We start from the raw sequence: 18,781 nt of genomic DNA, 5'->3' as shown, positions 1-18,781 counted from the left end.
AGAGATTCAAATACCTTTCAACTCTTCTTCATAGTCTTAACATTGAATTTCTGATAGTAAATGCACACATTTTATGGATTGTGTAAGAGGAGGCAATTTTTATGACCACTCCCAAAAAATAAGTAGATGACACAGTTATGTTTTCTGACACTGAAATAAGAAACCACATCTTCATCATCAGTCTCGGTCTGTGATCTGTGTGTGGCTGCATTGTTTGGTGTCAACGTCTCCTATCCATTACAGCAGTTACATGTGTGTTAAAACATTGTGTCTCCTGAATGTTATTGTGTCTTAGATGAACTGGGACTTTATGCAGGTGAATCTGCTGTACAGTAATTGTGTTTATCTCTGCATTGCTCTCAAACAGAAAGACCTTTGCTCAGCATCTTGCCTTTCTAAATGTATTCAAAGATGATGTGTTAGAAAAGTGTCCTGTTACCTGCCCTCAATGTTGAACACATCCTGTACATGCTATAGATTTTTTTCTTTTTTCCTCTTGTCAGAGATTATTTCATTTAAGTAAAAAAATATTTTCAAGTTGTAGATAAATATGAACCCAAAGTCTTCAATATTAAATAGATCAGAAAGACATTATGAAATGAATAATCAGATGAATAATTGTATACATTTAATGAACCAACTACTTGAAGAAATTATTTAAACTTAATTATTTAAACTTTTCAGCATTCATTTTCATAAAAACTGTTATATTTATTATATCACTTTAGGTCACTATAGACATTTGCATTTCATGATACTCTTTTCCAAATGTCACAATCACACTTGTATTTCATGTCAGGGTTTACCTCACTTCTGCACTTCTGCTTTTGATGCGAATTTGACAGTGATCCCCTCTGGCTGGGGATCACACTGTTCATCACCAGTGTTGTGTCCTCTCAGCCCTTAGGTCTCACATCACAGATGGTATGTTCTGAGAAAAATTTCACCATGAAATATAGATTAATCCTGTGAAGATCACATTTAGCGTCTTTGTGATGTCTCACTATGCACCATCTGTGTTCTGCTTTTTTTTTCATCAACCCCCTTTAGTAGTGTGGTGGTTGACAATATGCTTTATAGGGCAGTGCCTTTTTACCTACAAACCACACTCATTAAGCACACTTATACTGTAGCTTTAAAGCAATATTTCAATACATTTATCAATTTTCTTGTGTGTGTGTGTGTGTGTGTGTGTGTGTGAGTGTGTGTGTGTATGTGTGTGTGTGTTTGTGTTTGTTCGCCTCTCGTGCTCTCTGTCTCTGTCTTGGTCTGGCTTATTATTTAAAAAACACAATCACATACAGAAGTGATGGTATTTCAGATAATGTAGTACAAGGGTGGGGAAACTCCGGCCTGTGACGGAATTCATGAATACATAAAAACAGTTACTTTTTTTCAATGATGAAAGTAACATGTAATAGTACACTAACAATAGTGTTGGATATTACATCAGTGCATCATGGTGGCTGTTGTTGGCATGTTTTTCAAGACAAATTGACAAATTTGTGTTTTTTTTTGTTTTTTTTGTTGAAATAAAAGGCAAGCTAGTGCGCCTGTTAGTTTGTGGGGACGAACTTGCAGTGATGGAAAAAAGGCCAATCTAAAATCTTGATAAATCAACAGTCTTCAGAGTTCGGATGCCCAACAATCAGTTTTCACAAGACCCCATTCTGACACAGTGTTATGCAAGCAAGTTTTGTGGTGAGCGACCTAATAGCTAAGAAGCTGAAAACTCATTCAGAGGGAGGATTTGTTAAGTATTGCTTTGTTCCTGCTGTGGAAGTGTGGGTAAAATTGTTCCAAGGTGTCTGTTTGTCTTGAATATTTCATGGAGATGAAGGAAAACCTGATATGGAAACTCAGTGATAACAAGTCTGTGTGATTTGGTCTTCATGGTGGACATTACCAAGTACCTCTGAGAGCTGAACCTCGAGGTCCAGCGAGCTTCTCATCTCTCTGCTTTCAACCATGGAATCATTTAAAGTGAAATTAAAGCTGTGGCAAGTACAACAGGACAGAGGTAACACTGCATTTTCCTACAAGAAAAAAAAGCCTGCTATGATATCTGAATACGCTAGTCAGTGGGAAACTCCTTCAGGCATTTGATGAGAGGTCGTTAAAGTAATTGAACTGCAAAGCAACAACCCACTACTATGAGGAGCTCTTTTCTAAACTGTCTCTTGCAAAGACTCTGTTCTGCTCAAGACTGACTTATCATCATCACTTACATCTTATATAGACGGCTTACTTAAGACAAGCAGTTACAGTCTTTGCAGAATTAAGCGCAATATGTGTTCAGTTATTTAGTATGGCCCTCGAAGAATGCTGTAAAAATGGAAATGGCTCTTGATAGAAAAAAGGTTCCCCACTCCGATATAGTGAATGGGCAGAATCTTATATGTCTACATGCAATGGGAAAAAAATTAAGGAATTGAAGCTCCAGGAGAACAGCAGGAGAGAGGCAGGAAAATCAAAAGGGTGGCAATCATGGGATGCATATTTCATCATTTATCATAATCAGAACATTATATCATAATATATCATTGAAATTGTAAATAGATCAGTTTGTTTTCTAGTCAGACTCATGCTTGCTGCACATGGAGAAAAAAGAACAGGCTGAAGCTATTGCTTGCAGATTGTGAGCCTCTGTCTGAACAGCTGCTGTGGTTAACATGCACACTGAAATCATTGCAACCTGTTTACTGGACCAATCTATAAACCATGCATACACAGAAAGTGTACTTCAGCAAATTTCCACACAGGTTTCTGAATGTGCAATATTCCACAGATGGTGAGACTGAGAACTGGTGCACATCTTTCACACCATGCGTCTCATTAGTGTGATGCTGCGAGTTGGCAAAAAAGGAAAATGCTAGTGTGAATTTTAGGTGATATTTTACTTAGAGCTTTTTCACTACATTGCATCAGGATTTAAACAAAAACCCGCACTGTGATTACATAGTGATGGATGAGAGGTTAACAGTCTTTGTTATTGCCAAGCCAAGCTAATTTGGTCTATCTTGAATAAATATCGTTAGCCTCATAGCATAATTGCCTAAGTCATTTTTTGGCCAAATTGAGATATCTGCCTAAATCTACTCTCCTGACACTGCTGCTTCATCCTGCCTTATCGCCTATGTCCTCAGCCTATCAGAAAGCTTGTTACATTCCAAAATCACTATCTGCTTAAGTCATCTCTTTGATTTGGGCATTTTTTTTTCATTGTTTTTTCTTCTTTCCCGAAAACCTTAAAATATGACTTAGGCAATTATGCTATGAGGCTAACGATATGTTTGTCAATATGCATTATAATCACTCTAATGATAATGATTTTTGCATATATAAATACAAAAATACATTAGCTTAATATTATTATGATTTTTCGGATTATTATCCTGTTGGGGAGTAACAATAACCTTCACCTTTAGGCATAACCAAATAACAACTTGTTAAAATGCCACTGTATGGCTACACTACAGTAATGTGCTTCCTGGCCACATGCTTGAAATCATTCCACTTATTTTTATGTCATCCAGGTTCTGAGGTTTGTAACTGGTGGTGTTCACCACTTTGGTTACTTTCTCTCATTCAGCTTGTTTCACTTTCACTTTAGGCTTCCAAATACTGTGCGTTTTCTTTTGATTTGATCAACCATCATTTCAACTCAACAGTCTGTAAAATTCCACTTTTTCAGCTGCTTCTTAGATGCTAGGACAGAGCATGAGGACTGTTGTCATCCAAATTAGTAATGCAGTATGAATGCCATCATCATGAAGGTCTAACATACCAAATGGTTTCACCTATGTAAGTTTTAGGTGTGTATATATATTATAGTATATTAGGAATTAGACATTATATTAGATGAAGCTTTAATAATTGTGCCAGTTTGTTTGGGCAAAGGAGAAAAGAGGATGACAAATATGAGTTCAGTAGTTAGAAATGCACCAAGTAAACAGATTGGAAATCTGAAAAGATGGCACTTGAACTCCAAAAATTTAAAAGCTGACATTGGTGAAAATAAATAAAGTAGCTGATCCATCTGTAGAAGCTACAAAATCAAAACTCTACTTCCACTGATAAATCAGTAAAAAGTAAAGCAATAATGTAACACATATAATAATATACATTCTGAAAGAGGCTGTTGTGTATTATCCCTGCATTAATCAATAGTTTTTTTTTATTAACAATGGATGAAATTAATTTGTTTAAGGTGAAAGGTGTCGCTCACCCACTGAGACTCTGCCGTTTCCCTCAACTCTACGCAGAACTTGAGCCTCTTTCGCCTCATTATTTTGATTTTAGGGCCCACAGCTTTATTGTTTTGGTTCACTCTCACTGCTCTCATCTTGTTTTCAGCTCTATGAGTAGGCTGTTTTCAGTGAAAAATCTGGTAAACTTGCTGTACAGTACCAGCCCCGTCACTCTGACCCCTCTCAGAGTAAAGTTTAACCTGAAGAGAGTTTCATTTTTTTTAATTCGTTTTCTTCTAATGCTTGACATACTTTTACCTTGTGTGTAATATTGCCATAATCTAAGCATTTCTCCTATGAAGTGTTTTTGCATGAAGGCCTAGAGTGTGCTCTTTGTCAAGCTGCGTTTATGTATGCAAGCTTGTGCTTGTGGCATGAAACACCTTTGATGAACCACTGTAATTAAAGAGTTGAGTATGAATCGCTAAATCTGCATTTTCTTTATCCAGTTACATAGGATGTTGCATTTGTGCATTGATTTGCTTTCTGAGGGACAGTGGGACCCTTATAAAATGAAAAGTATTAAAACAAACACTGTATTCTTTTTGCCCAAATGTGTAAAATACATGGTTCATGTTCTGTGGTGCAACTCATCATTGCTGTGTCCACCACAAAGTGTGGGTGACGCCAGTGGGGAGCCACAGCTATGTGTGATGATTCTCTGGTTGCCCCTTATTGATTTGATGTCACCCGTCTGCCAGTTCTGCCTACAAAAACCCACAGAAGAAGGAATAGCTCTGTGGCTGCCTTAGCGCTGAGATGAGTGCTTTGGAAAATCCTTTAAGCAATTAACAGAATAATGAAAATAATTCAAGATGGCAGCGCATGCACAAAGCGAGACTCAGCGTCTCACTAGAATTCACGATATTATTATTATTTTCTTACTGGTTTTGAGCCTGTTCGCTCATTACAGCTTTGCGAACACTTCCTACACCAGTCAGCAACTGTTTACATACAGTGTTGCGCATGTTTTTATGGTTTCAAAAAAATTACTTACACTACCTGCACATACCTCATACTGTTTATATCTCATGCCACCTGTACTACTTGTATGTATTTCTATTTCTGGATATTCTGACTATTTGCACTTCTGGTTAGATGCTAAACTGCATTTCATTGTTTCTGTGTTGCACTCTGACGATGACAGTAAGGTTGAATATAATCTAATCTAAACAGCTAATACTGTGTGAGGCTGCAGCCAAAAATGCAATGACTAGAGGGCTGTAAAAGGCAGATTAATGCTTTGCTGTGTTGCAGTTGTTGCCTGGATCCAGGTCTTTGAATCAGCTTACTCCATCGAGTGGACTGATTTGTCTAGCATTAGGACACAAAACAGCAGTTTCTCATCTGAAAAGTAGTCAATCCAGTGAGCACTGTGGGGTACTACTGATAAGCCATTGAGTGAGACAAACACGATAGTTAAGCTGTTGTCAAGAGTTGAAGTGGTTCTAAATCTATTAAAAGTATAAGTTATTTGAAATCCAAACAGCAGACAGAATTGTCAACCTGTGGAGCTTTGGAAAATCCATTAAGCAATTAACAGAATAATGAAAATAATGCAAGATGGCAACGTATGCACAATGTGAGACTCAGCGTCTCACTAGAATTAGCATTCTAGGTCCTGGGTCCAAAGCATTGAATGCTTTGGACCCAGGACCCAGAAAAGGTGGATAAGTTGATCTCTAGTGCAAGTGCAGTTTCCTTTGTTGTCCACATACTTTACACTTGAAGTCAATGGAGGTCAGAGGATGCTGTTATTCACACATGACACTGAATAGAATCTAAATTCTAGATTTAGTTGCCATCAATTTCCTGTTTTATGAAGTACACCTTGAAATTACCCATTTGTGTGTGTGTGTGTGTGTGTGTGTGTGTGTGTGTGTGTGTGTGTGTGTGTGTGTGTTTGTCTGTCTGTGTTTGTTTGTGTGCGTGTGTGTGCTTACATACTTTGAAGGGTCTCAGGCAGTGTAAGTCCTCTGACTTGATTGTCATCAAGGTCATTAACTCCTATTTGGTGTAAAAAAATGAAAGAGCAGGCTGACGTATTTTTCACATGGTGTGACTTTGAGCTGAACTCCTCAGTGAGTCACTACCCTGGTGTCACCTAATGATGTAAATGTATCTGTTTGGGAAGTGATATGGTCATGGCTGCATGACTGTTCAGAAGATTATGTATAGATGAACACACACACACACACACACACACACACACACACACACACACACACTCTTCTACTCTCTGCCTCATAGAAAATCATAGTTGTTGAATCTGTGGGAATAAATCTTGCTTTGGTGTGAACTGACTTTTACTGTGAAACTTTCATGAGTGGCATTCCTTATCGACTCTGACCAGCCCTGATATTCCTGTAGATGGTGTGTGGGGTCAGACGCAGGTCAAACTCACAGCAGGTTGTGATAACAACACTTCACTGCAGACACATATTTGCTGCATGTTGCTTGTGTAGCCTTCTCATTTCATGCCAGTAAAAACACAGAAGCTTGAGCTGTTGAAGAATCATGTCTTGGTTTTGAGTCAGAACTGATGACACAGCAAACCAAATTAATTGTTAGAGTTGTTGATGTGTTTGAACAAATTCTAATTATGTTGTCTAAGTGTGGATTTTCTTGCTTGTGAAAGATCAGTATTTTCACTGTATATATTGTGCATATGTAGTTTTTTTTTTTTTTTTTTTACAGTTCATGGTCATTATGGGATCTGTGTGCTGGTTTGGATGGAACTAATAGTGGATTGGAAAAAGAGATAGGGAAGACTGTGGAATAGAGAAATGGAGACTAAGAAGCTGGAAAGAAGACAAACTGCAGACTGTAAAAAAAGGGCAAGTCATCTCCTAAACTGGGCACTGTGGTTTTTGTCAGAGATTACTGAAACAAAAGTTATTGGTAACTATATTCAGTGGTAGATTAAAGGTTGTTTACCACTAGTCCTGCAAAAGAGCAATGTTTATGAGTGGGTCATTGATTTGTTTAATGCAAGAGAAGACTGCTAGTTAGCAAAAATGATGGATTTCAGAACTTTTGTTTGGCCCCAAAAGAACAATGGAGTGTTTAGACACTGTTGAATAGAAATATGATTGAGTTCAGATTCCTATGTGAAATAGGTTTTATTACAACAAATAAAACAGTACTACAAAACTGATCAGATCCCAAGAAGCAACTGAATCAGAAACAACAATCACACACAGCAACACTAACTCTGAACTCCTCCCAGTGTGGAGCTCAAATACAGCACACTCCCACCAGTAATTGTCTTTGGCCTGGCTGAGCTTGTCAAGCCATTAAGTGCTTTCCACTGCTCTGAAAATGAATTGTGCATACACATAAATGACTGATATCTTCATGGGAGTGGACATCCAACAATTCTCTGCACCACTCAGTTCCAGACACCATTGTGTTCTAAGGCACACTCCCAGTATTAAAAAAAGTGATTGAGCTTAGGCAAGTATATATGAATAAGATCATTTGCATATGAATAAGAACAAACAAGTTTTAAAATATCTTCATCATGTGAGTAAGAATAAACAGGTTAAAATATTTCCCACAGCACTTTCAAACAGTGGTTCACAAAAGAGCCATTGTTCGAGAGGCACATGACTAGGGGGGACATTGTGAAGTGAAAATAAAGGTGAATGTACTTTTTACCCAGTAGACACTTATCAAATGCAGATATAACTAATAACATTAATTGCTGCATTGAATTGATGGCTGGGACAGAGCCATTGTTCATGTTACCTATTACAACTGTGCTTTTCCTACAATGACGTGTCAAATTGTTGGCTGTGAAATTATCTGATTAATGTGGATGAGATAAAGAAACAGGAGTCCTCTGATGCTAGCAAAGCTTGCAAGATTCAAGTTAGCAAGATACAAGAGTAAAGAAAAGAATAACAGGTGATGGCCATTGAGCAAACACAGTTGTCAAATCAAAATATGATGAAGCCTGTCTTATTGCTAGGTTTACTATCAGGAGAGATATCTGTTACGTATAGTAGAAGTTGGAAAAATGTAAACATAAATGTAACATTTTTGAGCAAGACATTTTTTCAGCTTCTAAGGTGGGTTGTGACAAAAAAATGTTTGGGAACCACAGCTTTAAAATAAGTATAAGCCTATTGAGGACAGATGGGGGATTGAGCAAGTAGAGAGACTGAGAGAGTGACATGATAGATGATAGGGATGCACTGTAAGCATTTCTCTCTGACAGTGTTGGAGCTGAAAGTGTAGTGATTGTTTACACCAAATCCAAATGAACAAAAGCTACTTGAATAGCCAGGGTTGATTCCCCTGGCTTGATTGACAAAACCCTGCCAGTTGGGTTCGTGTGTCAGCGTGTACTTTCCACCGCCGTCATCGTAAAGGCCAGAGAGGCTGGTGTCGTAGAAAAAATAAAGTCTGACCTCCAGTGTTGTCACCCCAGTCCTCTGTGGCTGGTATTAGGTCAGGACTGCCCCCTTTGTAAGGAATGCAGAGCAAATAACCAGTCTCACTGTGGGATGTTAAACCTCCTTAAAACAAGTTTTACCCCGCCTGTGCCTAATGTATGTCAAGGATTGGTGCATGTACTGTATGTACATTTTGCGAAAGGATAATAGACTGGTCATAATTTTACTTTTTTTAGTTGATGGATGAAACTCTTTTGCAGATTCGGACTTGCCTGGGATCATTCAGTGTCAATTGTTTACACAATTCTTTGTTGAATATACTGTACTGTGTAGTTTTCATCCATTTTCAAGTATTCTATCATCATACTTTCAACTGTTAGCCAGCTTTCATACATCTTTGGTACTATTCAACTTTCAAATCCCATTGAAATCTTAATATTTAGAATGTTCAACTTTCTTTGAGTCTTAGTTACAGACAAGTCAATTAGAAAATCCTTCAGACTACTCATCCACAACCTTTTTCCAGTCATTGATATATTCATATTTAAACTTTCAAACATTCTCAACACTTTGTACTCAAGAGCACCGACCAGCCGCAGTGGGTGACACATATTAACTGACAGCAAAAATTTCAGGAGAGAAGCAGAAGAAGGCACTCTACTAAACACAAGTTCTTCTCCAGTTTTCACATTTTTTACAAATGAGTTTCATACAGTGTGTTCTGCAGGTTCTCCAATATGTCAACATTTAGGTAATAGGAGTTACTGTCTTTGAGTAGAAGCAGGAGTGTGAGAGCTTCCCCTCTAAAATCTCTATGAACTGTCTGAGCAAGGAGTCACACAGCAGATACCATCACTATGGCAACTTTTGATTACAGCTGGGGAAACAAAGCTGATATAGATTTGCTGAATAGTGCAGTTTTGACACACACACACACACACACACACACACACACACACACACACACGTCCTAGACACTTTCCATTTTTCAAGTATTTTTCAAGTCTTATCTATTAACTATAAGCCAGAAACCCCATTCAAACTTTATAATGATCCACGTCATTTTTTTCATACATTATGAGATTTATTCTTCTGCTGCTTCTTCCTTAAAATTCTAGCCAGTAATGCAGTTTAGCTCCCTGCTTACACTGTATTTTGCATCCATCATACCTTTCCCACTTTTCCATCTATTTATGCTCTTTATGCACAACAGGTGTTGCTGAACAACATGATGTTGGAATCTGTTAGGAGCAGGTTTGGTTATTAGCAGATACTAAAGATAGTTATTGATAACAATAACTACATTAATATCAGTAAAATGAACAGGTATGTGTGTGTGTGAGGGTGAATGCCTGTAAAGGTGTGTGAATGTGTAGAGAGAGAGGGAAAGGTACTCACTGCAAGGCAGACGGGATCCTCATTGCCATGGAAAGACACAATAACTGTCTCTTTATGACACAGAAATGAGCTCAGCTCAGAGTTCGTCAGCTGTGCCACTGGTCTTTTAACTGATGAAGTGCAGCTTACTGGCATTATGGCAGTAGCAGAAAAACAACACAAAACAAACAAAGCCTGATGACACAGGACACACAATCAATGTTATGTGCTAAACACATGGAAACATCTCCATCATCAACAAGACTTGGCGGTCTGTTAATTTGATAATACAGTAAAGCTTACAGTAACACACTATCATTAATCTGTCTCTGCCCAGACAAAAGTCTCTTTTGTCAGGAATGTTTAACAAGTGTTTCAGTTTGTTCACTTTAAAAAAAAAAAAAAAAAAAAAAAAAAAAAATCAGGCTTTTGTTTTGGCCTGCCTTTATGCCTTTATGCAGGCTTTTGGTTTTACATGTTTTCCTGTACCCTGCATGCGTGCATGACAAACTGTGCAAAAGTGTACCTTGGAAAATTGGTGCTGTTTTAAAGGCAATGGGTGGTCATGCCAAATACTGATTAGATTTACAATTTTTCAGTTTATTGCACGATGCACATTGTTCATTGATAAATAAATGAAAACTATAACTATTCATAGCATCATATTTGAAGGTACCCTCACTTTACAGTGCCTAAAGTGCCTAAAACGTTTTCACTGTGATATGATGACAGCCCTTAAATGAGGGCAATAATGGCCTGTGCATTTTATGAAAAAACATGAATGAAAGTGAGCTAAATGAGTTATTGTATAAATATTAGAAAAAAGTAAAAAAAAAGTCTATGACCCTACAAGATACATGCTTTTAACATCTAATGTCAGTCTCTTTCAATCTGTCTGCGCAGTATGTGTTTATTATTATCCCTTGACAGAAATTAGCTTATGTTTTCTCTTGAGGACACACTTTTACATGCTCGCTTGACCACTCTGGAAAGTGTCTGTGTTCAGTGACCAGCCCTGTTATCCATCAGTCCTGCCTCTATTTTAAGCCTCATATTATTCATTCGTCTTTGTTTTGCTCTGTAAAGTGGAAGCACTCTCCCTCATCCATACAGCTAATAAGTAGGAAAATGAAATTAGACCTTTTGTGCATCTGTCTTTCATCCAGGGTTGCTTTAATACCGTTAAATGTATAAGTTGCCCCTTTGGTTGTCATCTTTTGCGTTGCTATTATCAGTTTAGCATCAGTGTGCAATTCGATTATTTTACATTTTGTTGGGCTGACATATACCAGTATATAGATATGAATGTAGGTATGGAATATAGATAGAAATATGAATATAGTGTGTATAGTGTATAGTGTATCCAATGGCTTTTCCATCTTGACAACTTGAGTTCAATGGCATCATTTTTTTTGGTAGGATTACGAGCTGCAGGATCTTAAACTTAGAGTGAATAAAAGCCTTTGCCATTCATGCATGATGTTCTGTTCCAGTTAGCCCTTTATCAGGTTGAATTTGAAATGTTTTTTACTCGATACACGTCATTGTGTGAACCTGTCAATCTTAAAGGTATGTTCACAAAGTTACCAAAAAACCCCCAACATTTTCTTGCCTCTACTGGTAATACACCTAGCAGGGTTGTCATTCTTTCAAAAAATCAGGTTGTAACTAATTCGAATCAATATGTAATTTGCTTGAATTAACCAAAACACAACCCTGGCAGTGCAAAAACTCAGCTCTAAAAAACAGAAAAAGCAATAAAATGTCGGAAATTTTGCTTACAATTAGCAAAAAATATCTAGCAATGGAACAGCAAAAATCACTTACACAAATTTTAAAGCAAGTGAAAATATCTAGTAAAGAGTCCACAGTTATCTTGAAAGTAGTGTGGCCAGACTAAAAACATAGTACATTTGTCTGGATACAAATAAATTCTGACTTTGACAAGGGAGTTTTATATAAGTAGGTGATGTCACAGCTCTCAGGTGAGTTTATGGAAGCACGCATGGTAGCAATGGCAATGTAAGGACACTGCCATTATGAAATGAATGCATTTGCTATATGTTGCAGTGAAAAGAATGTAATACAGTAGTATGGGCTCCACTTGACTGGTTGAAGTAGCTTGCAAGCTTTCTTTAATCAACCAGCTCATGGTTTTCGGAAAGAGATTTCTGTATATTTTTTTAATAGAATTTAAAAAATTCCATTCACCTCCATTATATTCTGGTCCAGGTTGAAATAGAAAGAGGGAAATAAGTCCAAAATGATCTGCAAGGCTACGTACAGGGACTGTCACTTTTTAATGGCAATATAAACTAACATGCATGCATTGAAGATTGTGCCTCTACCTGTGCTTTTTTGGGTGATTCTTTTCCGCAGCTTGTATGTTTTTTACTAAATAAACAATTCCAGCTCATAACCTAAATATAACCTTTTAGTATCTTAAGCCTAACCTCTGTCTCTGCGTCTCTACTTTCCCAGCGGACATCTCCAGGATGTGTGATGTGGATGTGTCCTCTGAGCCCACTAGTCCCACCCTGTATGGTGAGTCTTCAGACAAGTACTATCATGTGGACCGCTGGCAGAAACTCCGCACTGCTGTCCGCAAACTGGAGTTCTGGGAAAACTTCACCGCTGAGCTAATCGGGAGTGGCTTCTTCTCCAAAGTCTATAAGGTATTCCTTCTGTCCTCCCCCATTTGGCCTTGTTGCAGGCCTTCATGTGAGCTGCCATCAAAGCTTGCTTTGTTCCAGCCATTAATTGGGACATTCTTGCCATTCTATGATTGGCCCACCAGCTTCGAGACTATGGAGGTGCAATACCCATCTCCAGCTGAGACCTTACATAACTCCTAATGTGGCACCAGTGCTGGAGTCAACCTAAGAACTGATTTTCATACATTTAGGCTTTGTCCCTGATGAAATGAGGTAGAGAAAGGCCACAGCATGGATGAGTGATTGGTGAAGTTAGAGCTTTGATGTGTCCAAATTGAATGAGATTTAGAAAGCATGTTTTTGATCAACATAGAAATCATCATAGAATCAACATACAAACCACAAGTCGGTGCTTTTTTTTTTTTTGTTTGTTTTTGGGCTTTTTAGCCTTTATGATAGAAACAGCTGAAGGTACGACAGGAAAGGGGGCAAAGAGAGAGGGGACGACACGCAGCAAATGAGCCGCAGGTGGGAGTCGAATCTGCGGCCACTGCAGAGGACTGACAGCTTCAATACATGGGGTGCACACCCTACCAACTGAGCTATAGGTTCTTGATTTCATACATACACTTTCAGAATCTTCCTTTCAAATCCACTGTCACATTGTCTCCACTGTAAATCTACTAGCATCATCATCACTATTGCTAGAAAGTGCTATTGCTTCTTTTACTTCCACTGTCTCTGCTACTAACAGAAACCAATGTCCTTCAGGTGGTTCACAGCACCAGTCGGAAAGTGATGGTGGTGAAGATATATAAAAATGATGTGGACCAAGACAGCATTGTACGAGAGATCAGCCTGCTGCAGAAGCTGTCCCACCCCAACATTGTCAGGTAAAAGTCCACTCATTTCCCACTTCTTACCTTTGTGATTTGTCTAATGGGTTCAATTCTACTAAAGCAAAAGAAACTTGAGGTTTTCCCCTCACATTCAGTCTCTCGTCTCTCTTTCAACAGGCTCTACACCCTCCCTCACATCACACTCTCCCTGACACTCCTTTTTTCCTCTACATATTAACTTCACAATCTGTAGTTTGGTAGGAGCATTTATGGCTACCATAGTTTTAGAACAGTATAATGGCAATACCCTCTAAACTCATTCATCTTACTTACTCTTATACTAAGTAAATGTACTATGGTTCTTACATGCTGATAATACTGAAAACTGACTTTAAACAATGTATGCATATTTCTGCTAAATCCACACTACCCTCTAAATATATTTCACTTAGAGTGTGTGTTTAAAAGATTTAAATTTACTTTAGGTTGGGATCTGTTTAGAGTAGGTTTGGTTATTAGCAGATAGTAAGGATAGTTATCTATACCAATAACTGTATTAATGTCAATAAAATTATAAATATTAATTTGTAATAAAGAAGCACTGGGACCAGTAACCAACAATGGATACAGTTTCACAAAAGAGCTGTTTGTAGTGAGATTCCAAGGGACATACCAGTGCAATTACAACTGTATTGTACTACTACCGTGAAAATCTATTAGGAGACTCCTAAATGATGAATGATTTAATTTTCATGCCAGATGGAAATGTAATAGAAACCCAATGCTGCCAAGAATAGTAGGTAAAAAATGTAGAAGAAAATGTGTATACATAGTGTACATGATTTGCAGCATTAAAAACTACGGCTATGGCCCTTTAAGTTATTGTTGATAGAGTCATACTTAAACATATATAAAATGACTCCAATAACATCTTGCAAGCAGTATGTTTTGATTAATTTCGCTAAATGTGGGCAGCTGAGCAAGTTGGAAACATTATTATCACCTGGCAAAGTTTGCAAACAGTTGCTTATTTACGTATCCAGCAGACACAGATCAATATTGCCACTCATTTGCAGTCATGTTTGCGTCTCCATGATGAATATGTCAAATACTTTCCTTTTAGCTCTGTTTTGGTTTTCAAACTGTATTTCTCCTAAGGCAAATACCTGACGTTTGAGCTGCTAAATGCTTTATGTTCAGTGACCTGTCTGGTGTTTGGTGTTTATCAGAACATTTGTGGTAAAAACATCCTTGATGAAAATGAGCTTATGAGAATTTTGAGACTGAGAAAAAAAAACAGTTAAGTTGAAGGTCATAAATCCAAAACAGTGTGCTGAAAGAGGCGAAGAAAGGAGAGAAAAGAAAGGAGGAAAAGAAAAAATGCTCTGTACAGCTGTGAGGAACTATATTGAGTTCATAACTACGAGTGACCACTTTCACATTATATAGAAATATTGATCAGCACAGGTTTGAAACTTCCCTTGAAAATTCCCTGGAAAGTGGTACCAAAAACTCAGTAAACTTGCATGTACAATGTTGCTTGCTCTATTAAATTGATAGTTGTAACAGGACTGAAGCACAACCTTGCTGTGGCTGACAGCACAAATTAAATGAGTCCTTGGTGCTATACAACACTGGTCCTGCCATCTACAGCAGTTACATAATGTGTGAAGTTAGGCAGACATACAGTGATGTTTGCCTAAGCAATCTTATTTTAGCCATTTAGCAAGGTCAAAGTGGTAAGGTTATCAGAGTGCAGCTTACTTGTTCAGGCTTTGACGAAAGCAGTGTCCATACAGTTTGTGCCTAGTACACACCATCCTGCTCACACTGTGTAGGCTGAAACCAAACACACAGTGTGGGTACACTATGTTTTTTGAAATCATTGTTCCCAGGACCCAAGCAATACTGTTACACTGTTCTTCTTTAAATAATCAGATCCGATGACAAACTGATCAGGTGTCTGAAAGATGTAATTAAATGGGTTAAAATACACAATAGAATACAAAAGGGACAGGTCACTCAGTAGTTTAAGCATTTTTAAATTTGATATTAAAGCTATATATTTCTTTAAATATTTAGTGGAATCCCACTTACGCATTTGAATGCATGTTATTCCATGCCATCTATACTGTTGCAGATGGCATGGAAGAAAAGTATACTATACATTTTGTTGTGTCGTCTTATGGTGAAAGCAAAGGCAAATTTCAGCAATAATGTTTTGTATTGTATCACATCCCACATCACACATCACACCTTATCATATCATATTAGTTTAAAGGGTAAGTCTCATGATACTTCAACAAAATGTCCAAAGCCACTAATGAACAAATCTGCAAAAAAAGTATTATGTGTGCATCAAATGATATGTCTGATATCTTCTTTCTTTCTCCGTCTCATGGAGCTCCATTGTTGTCCAAAAATTATTGAAAACACATCAGTGAGGCATACTGTTGCACTGGGTGACGTTCATTTCCATGAACACACATGCAGTAGTTAATTTTGACTCAATCCCACATACACTGTCCTGCTGTCCCAAATAATCACGAGAGCACTAAATGTGTGTTAATCCACTGCTGAAAATAGTCCCCTACAAGTGCACTTTTTCCTCTTGTTTGTGTAACAGTGGATAAGAACTACAGTATCCAGCTGTATTAGCCTTATCCTTTAAAGGTCCAATATGTAGGGGTATGTAGGGGTATCTGCTACCAGAAATGGAAATGAATTTTAACCCTAATCCTAATTGTTTTTATTACTGTATAATCACTTGAAAATAAGAACTGCTGCATTTTCATTATCTTAGAATGAGCTTTTTTTATCTGCAGAGAGAGCAGGTCCTATTCCACGTAGCCCAACATGTTGCACCGCCATGTTTCACTAGAAGTCGAGAAAAGACAAACCAAGTACCCGGTTAAAACAGCCATAGAGCTCACAGAACAATGGCCAAGTGTCAGGGAGAAGAAAACACATTTGTCAAAAAAGAAGGCTATTAAGAACAAAAAAAAAACAAAAAACAAGAAAACAAATACGGATAGAGAATTGTATAAAAAGTTCCTAGAAGTTTGTGAAAAATTCAGCTCTGATGCAATGTTCACAGGAAATATTCTGCGTAAAAGTAAATCACTGTTTAATGTGACTTCATGAACAAATGTTCACAAGACTAAGACCCAACAGTGGTGCTAGCAGCTATTTGAGGTCATAATTGCACACAGCAGTGCTTTGAGCTAAATGCCTACATTAATGCTTCACAAGTATAATATTTACAATGTTCACCATCTTAGTTTAGCGTGTTAGCAGCTTGTTGATAATTAGCTCTAAACGCACAGTACAACTGGAGCTGATGGGGATGTCATCAGTTTTTCAGGTATTTGGTCATTATTGGAGAAATTACAACAATGAACAGATGATGGTGCTCAATGAAACTGGAGGGATGACCAAAACTGGTCCAATTCACACTGAGCCAAACATGATAGTCCACACTAAATTTCATGCCAATCCATCATGTCATTCTTGACTACTAAAGCAATAAAAATAACAATGACTAAAGATGTCATCCTCCTTGTGGTGCTAGATGAAAAGTCCAGGGATCACCAAAGTCTTTAGGATTCATCCCCTGGGACCATGGGTATATGTACACATTTATGTGCCAATCCTTCCAACAGTTGAGATATTTTACTCTGGGCCAAAGGGATGGACTGACCAACTGACAGACTGACATTGCCATTCCCAGCGTCATGCTGCCAGCATGGCTAAAAGTGCTATGTACAGTATTATGTGGAATCCCCAGAAAACATGAATTCATTAAAAAAAAAAGCATAATAATACTACATAATAGATTTCCTTGTAAAACTCAGCTAATAGGGATGAACAAGGAACAATTAATAAACATATTGCATCTTATTCCAGATATCTAGGAATCTGTGTCAAGGAAGACAAACTCTATCCGATCCTAGAGGTGAGTCCTACTTTTTTTCCCTTTTAGCACCTTGTGGGTCATTGTTACTGTGCATGTTCACAGGCTGGGTTTGTTCTGAGTGTGGATAAAAAACACGGGAGATTACACTGATATGACCTGATGGCGATGAAATGGTGAGCAAGCTGAGTCAGGTGCTTATTATGTAACCAGGCCCTGTCATAGCTTCAGAGAATAGACTGTATGAAAGAAGTGGACGTAGCCACCATGACGTCACCCACTGGTGTATGGACCACCAATTTGAAGCCTTGAATTTGGCAGAGACAGAAGTGACCATATTTTATACCTGTCTACAATGGGATTTGAAAATAAGCAAAATAAAAAGCACGACTTTGACCATGCTGTGGCTCTTCATTAAGTATGGGTAAGCCTCCTCCCAGTTGGTGAAATAATGGCACAAACTTTCAGCCTTTTTGGCAGGTCCATCCCTCCCATGTTCATCCTTTTTGCGCTTCTTGTTCTTCTTCTGCCTCTTGTTTTATTGGTGGGTGGCATTTGGCACTTGTCACTAGATGTTACAGCTAGTGTTCTAAATACTACCACCTGCTCTACAGGAGGGGAATGTCCTGTTAAGATCTGCAGCTGTTTTAGGCCTCAAAAGCAGACTCAGGTGGAGTGAAACGTTAACAGTTTATTGCGGACAACCAGAGTTTCCAGATGCACTGATGATTGGTTATGTGAGAGTTTCTGTGAGCTGCCGGTGAGGCATGGGGTCCAGAGGTGATGAGTGGATCTGTGTTGTGTGTAGCTGTGATCAGTGTTCTGGTGGATGAATGCGTGCAGGGCACGGTAGTGGTTGTTGCGGACTTGAGATTTGTGGTGGACCGAGGCTGGGCGGCGAGGTGGCAGGGACGCTGGTGCTGGAGGCTAGAACAGGCAGACCCTCTCTGAGGAGATGAGGAAAAAGGACACATGAAAAACAAACCAAATGAAAGACAAAATGTAGGCTTGCAAACTATTTAGATTAGTCTCTAGTAACACTAGTGAATTAGCCGACTATGAGTGGTGGAAATAATCTGGCAACGAGTCCTCCACTGTTCACATCTTTATCCCGTCCGGGATTGTGATTGGCACCAGCTGTGTTGGAGCCAGCTCCCAAACCATGCCCAACCTCTGCCGAAACAGGACTATCGGAAAACAAGCCCCACACAACTCCACAGAATACAAAACAAAACATAGAAGTCCAACAAAACAAAACACAGAAGTCAAACAAAACACCACATGTGCACTTCTTTTACACAGTCTGTGCTTCAGAGTAATGTCATACTGTATATGAGAAGAATTTACA

The 18,781-nt window shown here is 38.3% G+C and overlaps 1 protein-coding gene across 2 annotated transcripts in view; it reads left to right on the top strand.

Annotated features, from left to right (window-relative positions):
- The window catches only part of LOC143320497 (dual specificity testis-specific protein kinase 1), a 40,015-nt gene that overhangs the window by 2,100 nt on the left and 19,134 nt on the right, over positions 1-18,781 (top strand). For both annotated transcript variants that reach the window (XM_076730201.1, XM_076730200.1), the window contains 3 exons: positions 12,509-12,702; positions 13,453-13,574; positions 17,427-17,475. In XM_076730201.1, coding sequence (XP_076586316.1) covers positions 12,523-12,702; positions 13,453-13,574; positions 17,427-17,475 — 351 coding nt within the window. In that variant the 5' untranslated portion in view covers positions 12,509-12,522. The remainder of the gene's footprint in view (positions 1-12,508; positions 12,703-13,452; positions 13,575-17,426; positions 17,476-18,781) is intronic.

The sequence above is a fragment of the Chaetodon auriga genome, chromosome 5, assembly GCF_051107435.1.
Source record: "Chaetodon auriga isolate fChaAug3 chromosome 5, fChaAug3.hap1, whole genome shotgun sequence".
Taxonomy (NCBI): domain Eukaryota; kingdom Metazoa; phylum Chordata; class Actinopteri; order Chaetodontiformes; family Chaetodontidae; genus Chaetodon; species Chaetodon auriga.
The sequence above is the reverse complement of the archived record's forward strand: the minus strand, read 5'-3'. Positions and strand labels throughout refer to the sequence as shown.